Source organism: Etheostoma cragini, chromosome 19 (assembly GCF_013103735.1).
Source record: "Etheostoma cragini isolate CJK2018 chromosome 19, CSU_Ecrag_1.0, whole genome shotgun sequence".
Taxonomy (NCBI): Eukaryota; Metazoa; Chordata; class Actinopteri; order Perciformes; family Percidae; genus Etheostoma; species Etheostoma cragini.
The window spans coordinates 11,917,977-11,935,805 of record NC_048425.1 but is presented as its reverse complement, the minus strand read 5'-3'; the positions used below and the strand labels follow the sequence as shown (position 1 = coordinate 11,935,805).

The 17,829-nt window shown below is 40.1% G+C and overlaps 1 protein-coding gene and 2 non-coding genes across 4 annotated transcripts; 2 read left to right on the top strand and 1 right to left on the bottom strand.

Annotated features, from left to right (window-relative positions):
* The first annotated feature begins 1,402 nt into the window (after window positions 1-1,402).
* Window positions 1,403-1,593, top strand: LOC117935275. Its single transcript, XR_004654725.1, has one exon. It is a non-coding gene; the product is annotated as a U2 spliceosomal RNA (small nuclear RNA).
* A 3,159-nt stretch (window positions 1,594-4,752) lies between these two features.
* LOC117935254 lies at window positions 4,753-4,916 on the top strand. Its single transcript, XR_004654705.1, has one exon. It is a non-coding gene; the product is annotated as a U1 spliceosomal RNA (small nuclear RNA).
* Window positions 4,917-8,082: 3,166 nt separating this feature from the next.
* tmem88b (transmembrane protein 88 b) lies at window positions 8,083-14,896 on the bottom strand. Of its 2 annotated transcripts, XM_034856657.1 has the most exons (4): window positions 14,328-14,896; window positions 11,869-11,979; window positions 11,290-11,694; window positions 8,083-8,397 (listed from the first exon to the last, which is right to left on the bottom strand). In XM_034856657.1, exons 3-4 carry the CDS (start codon window positions 11,686-11,688, stop codon window positions 8,113-8,115), a joined length of 684 nt encoding a protein of 227 aa, XP_034712548.1. In that variant the 5' UTR covers window positions 11,689-11,694; window positions 11,869-11,979; window positions 14,328-14,896; the 3' UTR covers window positions 8,083-8,112. The 2 variants fall into 2 exon arrangements, with proteins under 2 accessions (XP_034712548.1, XP_034712547.1); XM_034856656.1 differs by lacking the exon at window positions 11,869-11,979 and having other exon boundaries at window positions 14,328-14,894.
* Window positions 14,897-17,829: the final 2,933 nt, after the last annotated feature.

Sequence of the window (17,829 nt, the reverse complement as noted above, 5' to 3'; positions counted from 1 at the left end):
ACTTTAGACACAGTGACAAGCCGGTGTACCCAAATTATTACAGCTAACATTGCTATTGATAGCCTCGCTACCGTAGGCTGATTCCTACGAACCGTGTAAGGTTTACGTTCATTCAAAGAAAGAAGCCTTTTGGTGAATAATAAACGTGATGCCATACTTTATGCCACGACGTGGAGTTTATATGATGGAATGTTGATCACGTTATAGTATTAAATATGCCAAAGGTCATTTTAGTTTTCGTTTTATTGTGGTGTAAGATTAAGATTAGATTATATCAGATCCCCTTCCATTTTTTTTAATAGTAGCCTACTCTTATGTGGTCTCATATTGTAGGCCTATGTAGGTGGCTTCATTGTTTTCCACTTGGCATAGATTTTTATTTTATGCTTGTCCTCTTGTAACTGTTATGAATTTGGAAATAAAGCGATAGTAAAAGAAATTGTAAAGTTATCGCATGTTTCGTCACATAAACAATAGGCTATACTTTAACATCAGGGACACAACTAACATCCACAAATCTGCCAACTAGGTGATGTATGGCTTTCGTCAGTTTCGAAGTTTCAACGGCTTTCAATTAATTGCATCAGACTCACCAATTTTACCGTGACCTAATCTAGAAAATAATTCACGGTTTCGTATTCTGACCCTCTGCATTTACGTTGGACAAAGGGTCTCCACCATAGTAAATTAGACTGTTGTGGGTAGCGCCATAATCGTTCATATTAATCAATATAGAATACAGTCTATGGTAGCGCCTAGCTGGCGTAGTGAATGCTGTTCTCCACCAGATGGCGCCAAGGTCATGTTTGTTTGTGTTGCAAACTGCTTTGCTAATTCTGCTTCATTCCGCTTTCTTTCGCTTCAAATTCAGCGGGACCGAATTCGCTTTTTACTCCGATAATATTGTTAAACATACCTCTTCGCACAAAAAACACTAACAACACGCAGTAGCTCGCTCTGTGTTTTTGTGATGTCTTACTTCTAAGTCACAGCAGTTAAGGCCTATGTCGATTTTGAAAACTGAGACACGATGTCATAAACGGCCAATATGTTTTTACCCGCAGTGGACTCTTGTCATGATCAGCCTTTACATGTTAACATTTTGAAAGAATACACACAGTTGTAAGTACTGTAGCGTCTTTATTTATTGTGAACCTCTCTTATAATTTCCTATTGGTTTATAAGACACCACGTGACCAGGAAGAGTCGGCGAGCCACATTTGTTACATTTCTTTCTTTAAAAACACGCTGGTAGCGTTTTTTTGACGTTTTCTTTAACTGTCGTTGGTTATACTTTACTCTTATTTCCCCGACTGTCCCAAAACTGTAACTTCAAATTTTAGACCGTCAGTTAGAGTAACCTTGCGGCGAATCAGGCCTTTACCGGGGACGCTTTCACGGCATCGCTTCTCGGCCTTTTGGCTAAGATCAAGTGTAGTATCTGTTCTTATCAGTTTAATATCTGATACGTCCCCTACCCGGGGACCATATATTAAATTGATTTTTGGAACTGGGAGATGGAATAGGGGCTTGCTCCGTCCACTCCACGCATCGACCTGGTATTGCAGTACCTCCAGGAACGGTGCACCCCCCTCTAAATGTTTAATATGAATTCATTCATGGTATTACAGTCACAAGTTTCATTTATTACATATATTATTTACGGGTAGTGTGTCGTTGTAATTAATGTATAGTTCAATCTTATACACTTGTTTATATATCTTTTTTTATGTATATGGTGTGTTTTCACTTTTCTACAATGTCTATAATTGCAGTTTTTAAGAGCAGGAGGCTGCAAACCACCGTGAGACAATGGTTTACTGTTCTCTCCACATGTGAGAAAAATGTGAAACATTTTTTTGTCTTGGTAGATCGTAAAACATGTCTTTACTGATTGTGTTGTATAGCATAATTACACTGTAATTTAGAAATGACCTCTCAGTTCAATCTGATTATTAGGCCAGCTCATTCCCCCAAAAGTGAAAATAATCTCTGCATGATTTCTGTTGCCCTCCAGTGTGCTTTCTGGTGACAAAAGAGACAAATTCTGTCAATATGTGTGCACTGTATTTTCAGTTATCTAAATCAGGGGTTCTCAACCTTTTGCAAGCTGGGCCCCCCCAAAGCTGGTTCATTGCAGTTGGGGCCCTAGTGCCCTACGCCCTCCACACCACGAACGATAGATAGATAGATAGATAGATAGATAGATAGATAGATAGACAGACAGATAGGCTATCATTTTTAGGCCCACATTATTATTATTAATATTATTTTCATCATCAGTAGCGGTAGGTATGCCTATTATCATTACTAGGCTTTTATAATTGGCAGTAGTACCAGACTTCTAATGTGAGCTTGCAGATATTATTATTATTAGTATTATTATTAGTATTATTATGAGTAGTACTAGGCCTTTCATCATTACTAGGCTATTGCTATATATTTATATGAGGTTACATGCTTTATTATTGTTATTATTATTATTATTATTATTATCATCATTATCAGTAGGCCTATTATCATTACTAGGCTATTGCTATAATTTGGAATTGGCACCAGACCTCTGATATTAATTTATGCATTATTATTGTTATTATCACTAGGTCTAATAGTAGGCATCATCTGCAGTTTTTAAAGAAGCTTGCAGGTTGGTGAATGTGAGACCTGAGCCTGCTTTGCTTTGCAAAGATCCTCAATTCTTGGCTCAATGTTTGATAAACATAGCCTCAAATCATCCTTGATTTGTGCACGATTACGGTATTTAGTTTTGAGTGCAGTCATTTTTGAGAATCCTGCATCACACAAATATGTTGACGCGAAAGGAAGGAGAATCTTCAAGGCGACGTCACAGAGTTCAGCCTATTCCTGCCTCAATGATGCCCAGAATGACGAAAGAGGGCAGGAGCTAAAGAGTTCCTTCAGTCGACTGTCACTCTTCAGCTCAATAAGCTGTTCCTGCATATCAATTGATAGCTCGTTTGCTGTGCACACAAACGGATCTCGAACCCACGCAAAAGATCGATAATCCTCTTTAAAGTACGTCGCAAATTGTTTTCTCATTGCTGACAGGTGCTCAGACGCTGAAAATCCGGGGACATTTTCAGCTCAGAAGCGTATTAACCTCCAAAATAAGTAATGTTTTTACTTTTGTAAAACTTGAAACGGGGATACAAGACCTAGACCCACCACTGCTGCTACTTCCTACTCCACTCCACTACACCTCAGAGGGGAGGGGAATGTTTCAAGATAGAAAGTCCTAGTATTTCAAGAAAAAAATCCTAATACTTCAAGATAAAAAGTCCTAATATTTCAAGATAGAAAGTCTTAATATTTCAAAATAGAAAGTCCTAATATTTCAAGATAGAAAGTCTCAATATTTCATAATGTTGTAATGTTTACTGAACTACTGACAGCTTTTGCTTTATTGCTTAAGGCTTGTTTCTGCAACAGCTCCTTGAGAATCAGATACAATGAAAACTATTGAGGACATATTTTCCTTGGACATTGATCCAGTATTAAACGAGATCGCTGCAGTCGGCAGCAGAGAAACAAGCTGCAGCGTGAGTTAATAGGATAATTGTCCAGCTTGTGTTTACGTTCATAAAAGTGCTCGTCTTGCCGCTAACAGACTCAGATTAATATTCTAAGTGTCTGACAACATTATGGAAAGGATTTCTACGGACCTTTCTGTTGAAGATTAAGATCCTTTTTAAATCTTAAAAGTCCGCGAAATTGCGTTGGCTACACCCACCAGACTCAATGTAAATAATCAGTGGTTTTAGCATCGTAAAACACGGCTTCTAAAACCTCTCTGAGCACCGCTTGCTCTGGCTGCTTTCAGCCTGCGGGCGGCTACGTTTTGTCAATATTTTCTTTCTTTCATTCCAATTTCGGGTCTGTCAGTCACAGTAAAAACCGGGGACAGATCCAGCCGGGGACACGTTGCCAAAATCGGGGACGTCTGGTCACCCTAGCTAGCCTGTACGCGGAGGGGTGTGTGTCTTCCCTCTGCTCTGACTGCAGGCTGTGCCAGCTGCGCGAGGCTACTGCTGACTGTGAGTGCTTTTGGAAGGGAGAGGGGCTCACGGCAGCTCCCGTGGTTGAGCACAGTTTTTTCCCCCTCCCATCCTGTAGTCTACTCGCGCCCCCCCGGGAGAGAGTCCGCGCCCCACCGGTTGAGAACCACTGATCTAAATGATTCCTTTGTGTCTCTGTAATTGCTTACAGAGAAGCACACAGATCAATGTTAAATAAATGGTGGTGTTCACAGTTCAGACCAGTAGGTGACACTGCAGTGGCCAGAATGACAGTTGACCACCAGTTGTAAACAAAGAAACAGGAAGTGATGGTTGTAATGTAAGGGAACACGAGTGTTTCTATTCTTTCTTCTGAATTTCGATTGTGGATAAAACAACTTTTGATTACAGTATGCTTTCAGGTTTATTAATACTTGCATTTGGGCTGTTACTCATTTGGTTGTTTTATTTTGGAGTAACATAAATACAACTGGTGATTTTAGATTAGCTTTTGATATGAAAATACAGCAGTGCATGATGGGATGTCCCAGTTCTTCCCAAGTCAAATGTAAATTATCTTTGTCACCCTTAGTGCCAACCTGTTTCTTTTGTATGGAATTCCTGGAGAGTCTCACCCCCTTGTAGTCAGTGGTTTTGGACATTTCCAAATTGTCAGCATCATCAGTCAGCATGGTGTTTCTGGGAAAGACTCCCCCGTCTCTGAGTTGTACAACTCATACTTACCTGGCAGGGGAGACACCATGATCAAGAAGGTGGTTCACCCAGGGTGAGGCTTGGCCATTGCACTCCGGCTGAGCTGACCTCTGCGAATTCCCCAAATGTGGGAATCTCGACTGCATAATTTCTGGTAGTGGGGGACTGCGTTCGCGCTCTCCCCTGATAATATGTCAAAGAAAATAACTCAATGATTCTCTACTTGTACCTGGGAATAAGGTGATTACTTAATCCATGGTTTTTATAGGATACTACTTTTAAAGTAGTTTTTTTACTGTTGTTGCACAAAAGTGATTGTGACAGACATGTTTAAAGCAAATAGGGCTGTGTGCGGCATAATCACAAAATTACTGAAGATAAAGTAATTGATATTGAGTTACAGTCCCTTTGCAGTGTGCACCTTTGATTAATAAGGCCATCCCAATGAAGAACGGTTAATAGCAGTGGTTCCCATAATTTATCTCATGTGGGTCGTGAAATGACTGACAGAATAGGAATGCAAACCATGCATTTTTTCAATTACTGAATCCATTTAAATGATCAGGCCTTTAAAAACATTCGGACCAAATCAGTCGTAGTAGGAAATAATCCTATAATCCTTTTCGCCTAATTTAACAACTCTTATGTGACCTGTGGCTGCAAATACACATACATTTGAATGGGGTCACAAGCCAAAAAGGTTGGAAACCACAGGCTTATAGTACACTGGTATTCATCTCAATACTGCAACTTGGTATCAGCCAAAACGGCCCCAATTTCATTTATTCATATAACTTATTATTTATGGTTATATTACATGTATGATTATTCCTAGTCCTATTGGCTTCTCTCAAAGTGTTCATAAACTGACTCACCGTTTTAACCACACCCTCAATCTTGTTCTGGTATATGTTGTAGAAATTGAACATTTAATAGTGTTCCCACAGAATCCCTTTTCATCTGACCACTGTTTGATAACTTTTGAGTTTATACTGCTGAACGACACTCCATTAGGCAAAAACCTCTATACAAGATGTCTATCTGATAGTGCTGTAGCTAAATTTAAGGATGTGATTTCATCAGCATTTAATTCATTACCAAGTCACAAAGTAACGGAGGACTCCTATGCTAATTTCAGTCCCCAAATCGATCATTTTGTTGATAGTGCAGCAGGCTTGCTGCTAATGACTCTGTTGCCCCTCTCAAAAAGAAGATAGTAAAACCAAGACAGTTAGCTCCATGGGATAACACTGAAACTCGCAAATTAAAGCAAATATTGCGGCAACTTGAGAAGATTTGGCGTTCCACCAAACTGGAAAATTCTTGTTTAATTTGGCAAGATAGTCCTAAAACTTATAGGAAGGCCCTCCGTAGTGCCAGAGCAGCGTACTACTCGTTATTAATAGAGGAAAATAAGAACAACCCCAGGTTTCTTTTCAACACTGTAGCCAGGCTCACGGAAGGTCACAGCTCTATTGAGCCAAGTATTCCCATAGCTCTTATTAGAAACAACTTTATGAGATTCTTCAATGATAAAATTATAACTATTAGAAACAAAATTGACCAAGACCTGCCTTTACCTGGCACTGACTTATCTCTAAACTCAGGAACCTTAAAAACCGTTGTAAAACCAGATATATGTTTTGACCGCTTCAACTGATCCTTATCAATTCAGTTGATTTAATAATTTAAGTTCAATTTAATTTCTTCATCTAAACCATCAACCTGCCTCTTAGACCCCATCCCGACTAGGCTGCTTAAAGAAGTTTTACCCTTAGTCAACACTTTGCTACTAGATATAACCAATATGTCTTTATTAACAGGCTATGTTCCACAGTACTTTAAAGTAGCTGTAATTAAACCTCCTCTGAAAAAGCCCCACCTTGATCCAGATATTTTAGCCAACTATAGAGCTATATCTAACCTTCCATTTCTCTCTGAGATTCTTGAGAAAGCAGTCATCAAACTGCTCTAAGTTGGTTTAAATCTTATTTATCAGATAGATCTCAGTTTGTACATGTTAACGATGAATCCTCCACGCACACCAAAGTTAGTCATGGAGTCCCTCAAGGAGCTGTGCTCGGTCCAATCCTGTTCACTTTATATGTGCTTCCTTTAGGCAATATTATCAAGAAACACTCCATAAACTGTCATTGTTATGCAGATGATACTCAATTATATCTATCGATCAAGCCGGATGAAACTAATCAGTTAGCTAAACTTCAAATGTGCCTTCAGGATATTAAAATCTGGATGACCTGTAATTTTCTGATGTTAAACTCAGATAAAACTGAAGTTATTGTTCTGGGTCCCAAGCACCTCCGCGACGCATTATCTAAAGAGATTGTTACTCTGGATGGCATCACCCTGGCCTCCAGCACCACTGTGAGGAATCTTGGAGTTGTCTTTGATCAGGACATGTCGTTTAATTCTCACATAAAGCAAATTTCAAGGACTGCCTTTTTTCACCTACATGATGTTGCAAAAATCAGGAATATCCTGTCTAAAACTGATGCAGAAAAACTAGTCCTTGCATTTGTTACTTCTAGGCTGGATAACTGCAATTCTTTATTATCCGGCTGCACAAGTCCATAAAGATGCCTATCACAGTAAAGATTTTGTTTGCTCCTTCACAAGGCTGGCTTTACATTTTATGCATTTTGCAAATTCCACTGTTATAATTTTTAAGACTTCAGTTTTCATAGGACATTTTCCAACAATAGGGTTTCCACACAAGTGCGTTGTAACTCTGGTGGCCCTCAGAAGTGCACTGTGAGTACTACATTCACATTGGTGTTGGCTGATACTTGTTCTGGGAACAATACTTTCCTTTTCTTAGTAGTAGACACAACCCATCCCACCATGTTAACACAGGATATACATGACTCAAGTTGAATCCAAAAACTTTATTTATAAAAAGGAAATAACAAGAAATTGCAACAACTTACCAGTAAACTACATAAGAGAAATATTTTTTTATAACAACATACATGTGATAAGATACAAGTATGTTTAGTGTCAATACAACTTTTGTGATGTGTGCTATTTTCAGTTTTTCTATTTCCTGCTTCATTCAGGAAAATTAAGGTCGTATGCAGGTCTGAGTAGATGCTTATAATTCTATGACAACCTAAGTATAATTTGCTTCTTTCTTTAACACCAGGAGTTAGGTTCCTTTTGATGGTTTTAACTGATGTGTAGCTTGTCTTCCAGGATGTTTAGCTGGTTGTTACAGTATTTACCCTCCCTTTTCAGGTATACACTTGGCTACTCCTCACATTCATGCCCTTTTTAGTCATGCCCACCACCCGGTTAGTTCTCTTCATATTCCTTATCTAATGATCTCTCTCCCCCCCCCTTATGCTTTCCTCCCATCTTCATCTCATACCCAGACCTTTCCCTTCCCGCTACCACTGGTTCCAGGTCGGCCGCCGCAGCAGCCTGTACCCAGGCCCCGGTGCCGGGTGGCCGGCAGGTTCTTGTACACGGCCCTGCTGTACGGGATGAAGCACAAGCCCAGCTGAAGGTGTCGGGCCAGGCGGCAGTATGCGGCCAGCGCCAGGACCAGCAGAGGGGTGACCAAGAGGAAGCCCACTACCAGCAGAGCCACACAGCCTCCGTCAGTCAGCAGGTCTGAGCAGTAGGGGGTTGTCCCGTGAGGGCGAACCTGGGGAGCCGTGAGAAGAAAGACAGCAGTTGTATTGACTGCAGGATGTTGGAGAAATAAGAGGTAAGTTTGTTATTTAATCGGTGTACCACTTGTGTCAATATTTAAAAAAAAATCTTTATGTGACACAGGGTAGCTTCCCTGAGCGTAAGACAGTTTCAGGGATCTGCTACTCTCACACAGTTGTACATTCACACCTGGAAGTTGTCTTTCCCTTTTCCCCTATCAAACTGTGTTCTGCCAGTTCGGGCCTCAAACTGGTTTCTTACTGCCTATCTGATGAGCTGTATGGTGCAAAGGATCAGTAAATGTGAATCCATCTTACTCAAATACACCTCAGCAGTACACAGTATTAGAGCTGGGCAATATATCAATATTATATCTATCATGATATGAGACAAGATATTGTCTTAGATTTTGAATATATAGCATAAGTGTCTTTTTTTTTTTAAAGGCTTCAATACAGTGAATTCATTTTCTGAACTTCCATTATTTGCCTTTACCCACGTAGTCATTAAATCCACATCACTGATGAGTATTCATCAAAAATCTCATTGTGTAAATATTTTGAAAGCACCAGTAGTCAACACTACAACCTCGTTGCGGTATTGATATTGAGGTACTTAGTCAAAAATATTGTGAGATTTAATTTTCTCCATATCGCCCAGCCCTACACAGTATATGATGTAACCGTGACACCACAAGAAAACCCTTTGCAGATTTTGCAGCACTAATGCAAGATGGATACAGAGCTTGGGCCCTCTACTGCGTTGGCATTATATATTTAACAATTGCCATGTCATATTTAAAAATGGATACAGTTGTAGCACAGATTGACTGATATTTTTCTTTTAATCTTTAAATACTTGTGCGAGGAAGAACAGCACAAAAGATGACGTACTCTATGTGGTATGTGTATCTGAGGTGAGGACAGACTCTAGTTGGTAGTGGGAGATCTCTCACACACTCACATGCACTGAATCAGTAGGCCACTAAATTTCCTTTTGATATGAATAAAATGAATGAAACTAGTTCGAAACTACCGTTGAGCAGTATAAACTGTGTGTCGAAGCATGTTTACGTGTTGCTGAGCTGAACAGTGGGGTAGTGGGAGAGGAGGTAAAAGAGTCAGGATTTGAGTGTGGGAGAGGAATGGAGAGACAGCAGGCCTGAATCATCCTTATCGCCCAGCGAAGAATGAAGGGAACACTCGAGTGCATTAGGAAAGTGCAGAGAGTAAAAGTATTCAGGACTGATGAAGTTCAGGGGGAGAGAAGAGTATTTATTAAAGTAGTGGGCATGCAGAGGTAATGGTAAGCTAAAATGTTAAACATTTTATATTTAAGATGGAGCTGGTTTGATTCATTAACTTTTCAGGAGAGAATGGAGCAGTAGTTTAGTAGTTATATAATATAAGGACACTCAGACAGTTGTGAAAAGCCTTAAAACGGTAATTTCCAGATCTTGATAGTGCTTAGGTTTTAAACAAAACTAGAAAATGATCGATAAAATCCTGATAGATTTAGTGTTACACCTGGTCAGAAAGAAATCCAGCAGAAGAGGAAAGCAAAACATCACGGATGGAGTTGGTAAGTGCAAACGAGTGATAGAGAGATGGTTTAAACTTCAGTACGCAGTTTTATAAAAAGTAAAGGGTAGAAGGAAGGTGCAGGGCAGCTTTGAGGGTTGTAACAGATGCAATATACACATGTATGCCCATGTTTATCTTTACTTTGTAAGGTATCCTGAATTGCTCCAGATCTGAGCCAGGTTTTATGGAGAAAACCCCCTTTAGAGTGTTTATTTTTTCTCTTGTAAAATATTGTGTTTGGTGTGTTTCTGGATGACAAACTGAATTTCGTCAAATAAGTTGTATTCAATGTTGCCTGCTTAATTCCAGGAACCCTAAATCCCACCTGTCTTTCTATGCTTTTTATTCTCACCCTTTTTTTCTTTTGATTTCCCCCCTCTCTGCATCCTCCCAGTCCTGGTTAATCCCTCTCTAAGCTGCTGTCACATGAGGCCTAATTGTGAAAGAGCAGGAGAACAGAATCCTGGTCTCTCCAGTCATTAAAGAGGCCTACAGAAATGCCATCAGTGTGCATTAAAAGTCTCTGAACCGTGATGACACTTGAGGGTAGCCCAGATTAATGCTTAATGACTAATGGGTCAAGTTGGTTGTTTTGTCCTTTTATTTTTTCAGCTGTTCTGAAATGCATTTTTATATTGTCTGTTCCAAAGCATCCTTTCATTCTCAACTAGCTACCAAACAGTCTTTGAAAGTTTTTGATTTTGACGTCTGGCTCCCTAGACTCCTGACCCCTTGTCCCCTCCAGTTTTCCCAGTTCCTCAACATCTGAAACAACGTTCGACTTATCTGATTATAAAATCTCTCATCGCTGACGGAGCCAAACCCCACCCTAATTCCCCAGGCAGAACTATTTCAAACTTTTGGATCAAAGTTATAAGATTAGGACTTTGAGTTTAAAAAAGATGGATGTAGCCATCTTCCAGTTACTTTAATTTTATGTTCAGATGTAGCAAATGTGTAAATGTTTGTTCTTTTTTTTCTGAAGGAAAATATTAGCTTTATTGTCAAGAGATGAATTATGTGTCTAATAAAATACTATGGAAGTATTAACCAGTGGTAAATTGTGTCTAACAGAGCAGTAAAACAACAAGATTCTGTCCATATGCTCTCTAAACTGACTTCTCCCACACGCCTAGAGCTGAGATTAAAATGGTCCAAACAATGCCAGTGACAGTGTGACTGCTAATTGGCCAGTTGTAGATGAAAAAAAGCCCCCACGCTCGCATGGAAAAAATACGTCAACATACATACAGTGCTCATTCTCACTCACCCACCCTCTCCCCTATCTCCCCGTTTCTTACTGTAGAGTGGCAGAGGAAGCCAAATACCACCATGACAATGGCTGGCGTCAAGATGGTCCCGAAAACCAGTCCAGCGAGGCAGGCGTTTATCGTGGCAATAATGAGGTTCTGAGCCGTCACCAGCACCGAGCAGGCCCAGCAGTCCAAGGACCCCCGCAGCTCCAGAGGAGCATCACTGCCCCCACCACCGCTCTCCGCTGCAGAATAAGGAGGAGGTACGACTACACGTGAAGGTGTTTCTCTGTCTCCACCCACAGCGGTGGTGGAGGCCAGGGAGGTGGAGTTGTGAAGATGCTGGTGGTGGTTGTTATGGTGATGGTAGTGATGAGGCGGCAGTTCCTCGGACAGGTCCAATGCCTGGTGGTGGGCCCCTTTCTCTAGAGTACCAGTCATACTCATAGTAAACTGGGCAGAAAAAGAAACCAAGGGAGATGGAAATAGAAACGCTGTCAGAATCAATGACAGAGCTTACAGAATTTTACGTGCCACTGCAGATGTTTTGAGGCTATATTTATGGAAAACCTGTCTTAAGAGACTGGGTGAGTGCAGAGGTTTGGTAATTACACAATACTTTGGTACCTCATCAAATTCCAGCTCAGTGGCTCGGAGTTCACAAAGAGGGTAAAGGTTTTATCTCTCAGGAAGCAAGCATTGTGTGATGTCTTCTGTGAGGTGATGATTATCAGAGAGCTGCTTGTCCAAAAGGAAAGGGGCGCTGATTGCTAAATATAGTTTGTCTAGTAGAGAGATGAAGGCTAACTTCATCAAGCATCAAGTCTATTTGTGTACCACTACATGCTTGTGTTTATACGTGCTGTCATGCCTGTGGGTTAAGTAGAGATGGTATTAAAGACAGAAGTCCTCCATGTAAAATCTACTTTGATACAAGCTCCTTTTAGTGTGCATTCATTTGATTTTATCACAGATTTTTGGTACTCTGTCTGGTACAGGGTATCCTTACTTCTCAAAGGTCCCAGGTAGACAGGGTTCATCTCTGAGTAACCAGTTTGGGAAAAATCCCAGTAAGGGTGACATAGTCAACCTGTCTTTCCTTTTAGCCAAAACGACAGCCAAATGCCGGGTGCTTTGATGTTCCGCAATCTTTCATGTTAATATTTTTGCTATGAAAGGGACATGCATGAATTATTTGTTACATTTCAACTCTTACGGTAATTTGATAGCTCAAGACTTATCGTAGTGTACCAGATTGGTATAGTTATTGTATGTGTGCAACACCAAGATGCTCTGATGTTGAGGCTTTCACGGCTCAACAGTAACTGTTCATTGCCTCTGGTTGCCCCCTTTGGTAACTTGTTCAATATTTGTGTTTTCTTTAATATATAAAAACAAATCAAAACTGGAAATTCTAGTTACAAAAGTAGTCAATATTTTATTTGGTTGTGTCTGTAAAGTTTAAACACTATGTTCATGCGCCACATACCATTTCAGCTGTTTCAGCGTCAAAAATCAAGCTGTTCCACTGAGGCATGGAGAACTCCGTTGTTAGACTGGATGCAGTGTGTTTGTTTGTTGCATCTGTTTTTGAGGGGTTGTGTGCTTTATTTTTGCATAGCTTGTGTATTTGCTGCATGTGTTTATGCATTTGGTTGTGCTGTGTGTATTTGCAGCGCGTTTGCTTAATGCTGCACGTCTTGTCAAATGAATGAAGATGTTTTTTTAACATGCTGGCGTTTACCCCTGTCCACCACTGTACATGAGTGTTATGAGGCGAGACTAATTAAGGTTCGAAAAAAAGATTGTTGTTTAGATTTAAACACGCCCAAGGAACAAATTAGCGTTTCTTGTGTGAATGTTTTAACGCCGCAAAGTGAACACCGCTCTCTGGCTTGAGAGCGGTGTTTTATGTCGACACCACGTCATTTTTGAGATTAGTGTTTTGGCATGGCTGGCCGAGTGGCCCTATATCCATGGTGTTGAGAGGGATTTAATTTGTGCATGTTTTGTTTTGTTGTGCATTCCCAACTCTCACTTAATGTAAATTTACAGTTCAGAGGTAAATATCGTCCTCTTCGTTAACAATATTGTCCTGGGGGAGCATGACCCTGGATCCTCCCCAGAGAGTGGTGATGTTTGTCACCTTTTTCACCTCTCTAGAGTTTGCAGGTGTGATTTATTTGTGTGAACAACAAGCTGCTGCTTTTAGGTCTAACAAAACTGCTGCCTCATTCAGCCGATGCAACACCTTTTTAACCAGCGCTACAAAAATTTAGTGTCTTTCAGTCTGTTAGTTAAGCTAGAAGGTCTGACATCATTTCTCTAAGGAGATGCCGTACTCATAACTATATGATATTGTATTTATTGGATAAATGTGCACTAAAAACTGAAATTGAATGGATGTAAGTTAAAAAAAACTCCTCAAATTGTGCTTCTTTTTCACATCATAATTGACGGTGGATGGTCATATTGACGGTGCTGTACTGGATGCTTTAGCATTGTTTGTTTTCCACAGCTCTTTCCTATTGTTGTCCCAAGTGTTGTTTTAAGGTGGAGGGTTACGAAGGAAGGACTGGCAGGAAAGTGTGTATGCGCACATGCATGTGTGTGAGGTGACTCATTGTGACCCTTACTGAAAATACATGATTGCTCGCCACCCATTTCACTCACTGTTCTTATTGTTTGAATAGCTTTTTTAAAATTATTTTTCCTGCCATCGTTGGATCCAAATTTGCCAAATTTGGCATGTACATCTTGATTGATTCTAAACTCTTCTCAGCTAGTTCTTGCAGTGTTGTCACGCTGGATGCTGCAGGGAGATTTTGTATTGTTCAAAGGTTTCTTATTCTATTGTTGCTATTCAATTAATTCTATCAGCTGCATAATTATTTCTATTCTATCAACTGCACTAATTCTGTGTGTCTCAAACCTCTTAGACTTGTTGCTTTATGTTCTTTATTGGTGTAAATAAGATATATGTTTGCTCTTTTTTTCACTGTAATCAGTTTTATGAAGATAAAGATGTCCCAGCGCTTGAATCATAATGAAATGTGTTTGAGTGATGCAGCTGCACTAGTACTCACATTGTGCTGTGGGGCCCGGTAGTCCTCTTGGTGTTTGTCCTCCAGATTGTTACTGCTTTTCTCACTTCTTCTCAAGACCACTTCTGGCCAGTCAGTCCTCAACTCACACGTTGTCCCCTTACACTTTCCCAAAGATGTTTGTAGATATCTCTTTATCCCTTCAACTCTTAACTCCTCTCTCTGGAAACAGGGTTATGTTTCCGCCTCTTGTCCTTGTGTGAAGTTGAAAGAGCGTTTGGTGTGTTTTTGGAGGTTCCCTCCTAAAGCCTTATCTGTTTAGTGGTGGTATGTTGGTATGTTGGCTTCCTGCAACTCTGGTATCCTGCTGCTTCTTCTCTCCACTATCCAGAGTTGTCAGTGAAGCTGGGTATGCCCCAAAGTCTCCTTTTTTCTTACCACATGCGAAGTCTAACTCCTATGCATTTGTGATAAAGTAATTTTACACAGATGCTCCTTCCTTAGTGGCTGAAAACAACTCCCAATTTCTGTGGTCTTTGTCTTAAGTATGTCAAACTTCTGTTTGTCTGCCCTCCCCTTTGTACCTCCCCATCTGATTGAGTCCACAGTGCTGTCTCTCCTTCCCTCCCTCCTCTACATCCATCCCACACTCTCTCCACCCACCAGACTTATCAGACCCCTGCCTTTCTCCAACAACTCCCCCAAGCATTGCATTCCACCTCACATATCCAATACATGTTACACCCCCCCCCCCCTTTACCCTGTCCCTGTTGCAATGGGGGCTGGGTGTTGCGTGTTGGGGGTCAGAGCGAGGCGGCTTGCCTGATAAGTTAAGGTTCAGGAGAGCAGAAAATGAGGGGGAAGGGCAGCAGACACAAACTTGTAATAGTAGAGAAGAGGTACAATGGCGCGCAGCACATTATTCAGGTCATTTTTTTTATGTATCTGTGTCCAAAAGAGCTGTTAGTATAAGGCTACATCCACACGTCTCACCTGGCATCGGTTCAAGAATATTTGTATACTTTAATTCTAGATTCATTTGTAAAAGACTCAACATGCTACTTCAGATTCCAGGCCTATGGCTGGCGCTGTTTCTGCCACAGAAATTCACCAACAAACAGAGAAAAAGAGGCACATGCTGTTACAAGTTGTTACGGGCCTTTCTGTGTGGAGTTTGCATGTTGTCCCCATGTTTACATGGCTTTCCTCTGGCTGCTCTGGTTTCTTCCCTCCATAAAGACATGCATGCTAGGTAACTAGGACTACAGTTAAAAAATTTGCTGACCGGCTAATACTGGCGCATTTACAGAAATGTTGATATAATGTGCATTGTCCTAATCAAATACAATCTACAAATCTACATTGTTGTCATAAGCGGTCAAAGGCTAGAGGTTGAGGGCTGTGGCCAAGACGATATTAAATATTAATAATTTATCGATATTAAAGTATGCAGCTTTTTTTCCCACTCTGGGACCAGGTTTTAAATAAGTAAGTTTTCACAGGATTCGTTTGGATGATCGACCAAAACGCTTTTCACTAAAAAGCGTTTTAGTGTGGATGGACCTTAAGTGTTGAACAAATTGGAAAATGTTATATATTTTAGTTGTGATTTAGATGTTGTAAGTTGTTAAGCAATGTAGGAAAGATAATTCAAAATATTTACAACGCTAAGCAAAACTGGGCTCGTTGAACAATGAAATAGAATTTATAAAAGGCTAACCTAGCTCATAACAAATCTCCCTTAACCCTTATGTTATCCTCCTGGGTCAAAAACTGTTTTCACTAACACCACCGTACTACCACTAGTTTTACAGTACTTTTTGGAATTTATGGTCAATAACAATCATTTAAATTATACCTAATATTTGAGTTAAAAAAGCAAAGATTTTGAATTATTTTGACTAATAGTTAAGATCAGAGGAACGTACAGATGAGTTTAGTCAGGATGGAAAGTGATCAATTGTATTTGCAAAGAGTGTTCTATGGAATCCAATCCATTGTTTGTGATAATTCGGTTAAAAAGAAACCCATATATCAGATATAGACATTTATTAAAGGGGTCAAATTTGACCCGAGGATAAAAGGGGGGTTAATGTGAGAGTAAGACCTAGCTGGCAGCTGCAGTGTGCTCGCTTCTATCTTTCTCCAGCTGCCTGGGTTAAATCAGCCTCCGCAAACGCACCCCCCTTATGTGTCACATGTTAATAGTGGCGCTCTAACAAAATCAAGACTCCACCTCCATGAGTTAAAATGAACCTGTGCATATGTCTCAGACTTTTACTGCTTTCATTTTTGTTTTTTTATTTTATGTAAACGGAGACAAGGCACTAGTTAATCTTATATAAGAAAAAGGAGTGATGCATTGTACCAGGTTGTAGCTACAAGTGTTTTTATCTTCACTAAAGAAGCATTTTGTTTTTAAGATGTAGGAGTGTTGATGTTGAAACCATTTATGTGATCTCCAGGTATAGTTACCATTATTAATGTGTTAATGTGTGGGCTGGTTACCTAATTCTGTACATTTTGGGGTACCAAGGACCGATTTATGTGAAATCAAATGCAGAGTTTTGGTCCCTGCATAAGTGCAAGCATGTTGACAAACCGCAGGGCTCAGTTCCAACGCACGCAGAGCGGCAGGGGCAGGCAACTTTGTTTCTGTAGCACATTTTAGCAACAAGTAAATTCATAAAGCTTTACATAAAACATTAAAGAGCATTTAAAAAAGATAAAAAATAAAAGCAAAATAAATAAAAAAATACAAAATACAATGCAGTGTAAGAAATGAACAATTACCGTATTGGTCCGAATATAAGACGTTTTTTTTCACCCCTGGAAATACGTCTGAAAGAGTGGGGTTGTCTTATGTTTGGGGCAACAACAGGTATCAAAAGCAACACTAAACAAGTAAAATGCACGTTTCCCTCCTAACTGAAGCAAATTACAGAGTCCCAGCTCGACTTAAGTTTGAAGTCAGCTGGTAAAGTCAGCTATAAACAATAGAAATGATCCATAATCCATTTTATTTTATTGTTACAAACTGCTGTCGAAATGGGAGGGAGAGAGCGAGCGAGAGATAGACTTTAGCAAGCATCTCACTATCTCTAATAATACCCACATTCATATTTAGACGCAACAAATGATATGTCCAGCAACAAAAAGCCTGAAAGTCAAAAGTTAGAACGGAAGTACAACGAAACGCAAACGGACAGAGAAAATCTTACCGTGGTCCTCAAAGCAGCCACTTCCAAGAGATTGACAGGAGAGTGTGTGATTACGTGACTGAAAAACGGAATGATGGGATGCCCATTACCAGAGCAACCAAAGGCCTTGGAAATGTTGACCGTTAATTTAAATGTGACACTTTCAGCTAAAAAGATATTGAAAATATTATTTTACTTTAAAGACGTTAAAAACAACAGCCTCAGTCAGTAATACAGTGTGGCTGCATATTAAATGCTTTGGGGTCCTTCTGTAAGTCCTTTTGGTACAATGGTTCTGGAGAAAGCTACAAGCAGCATTACCACTGTTCAAGCAACAAAAAAAC

Excerpts from the sequence above, each read along its gene's own strand:
- tmem88b (XM_034856657.1), bottom strand. The coding sequence starts at position 11,688 with ATGAGTATGACTGGTACTCTAGAGAAAGGGGCCCACCACCAGGCATTG. Across the intron at positions 8,398-11,289 it reads GCTTCCTCTGCCACTCTACA|GTTCGCCCTCACGGGACAAC; the intron begins GTAAGAAACGGG and ends ACGGCTCCCCAG.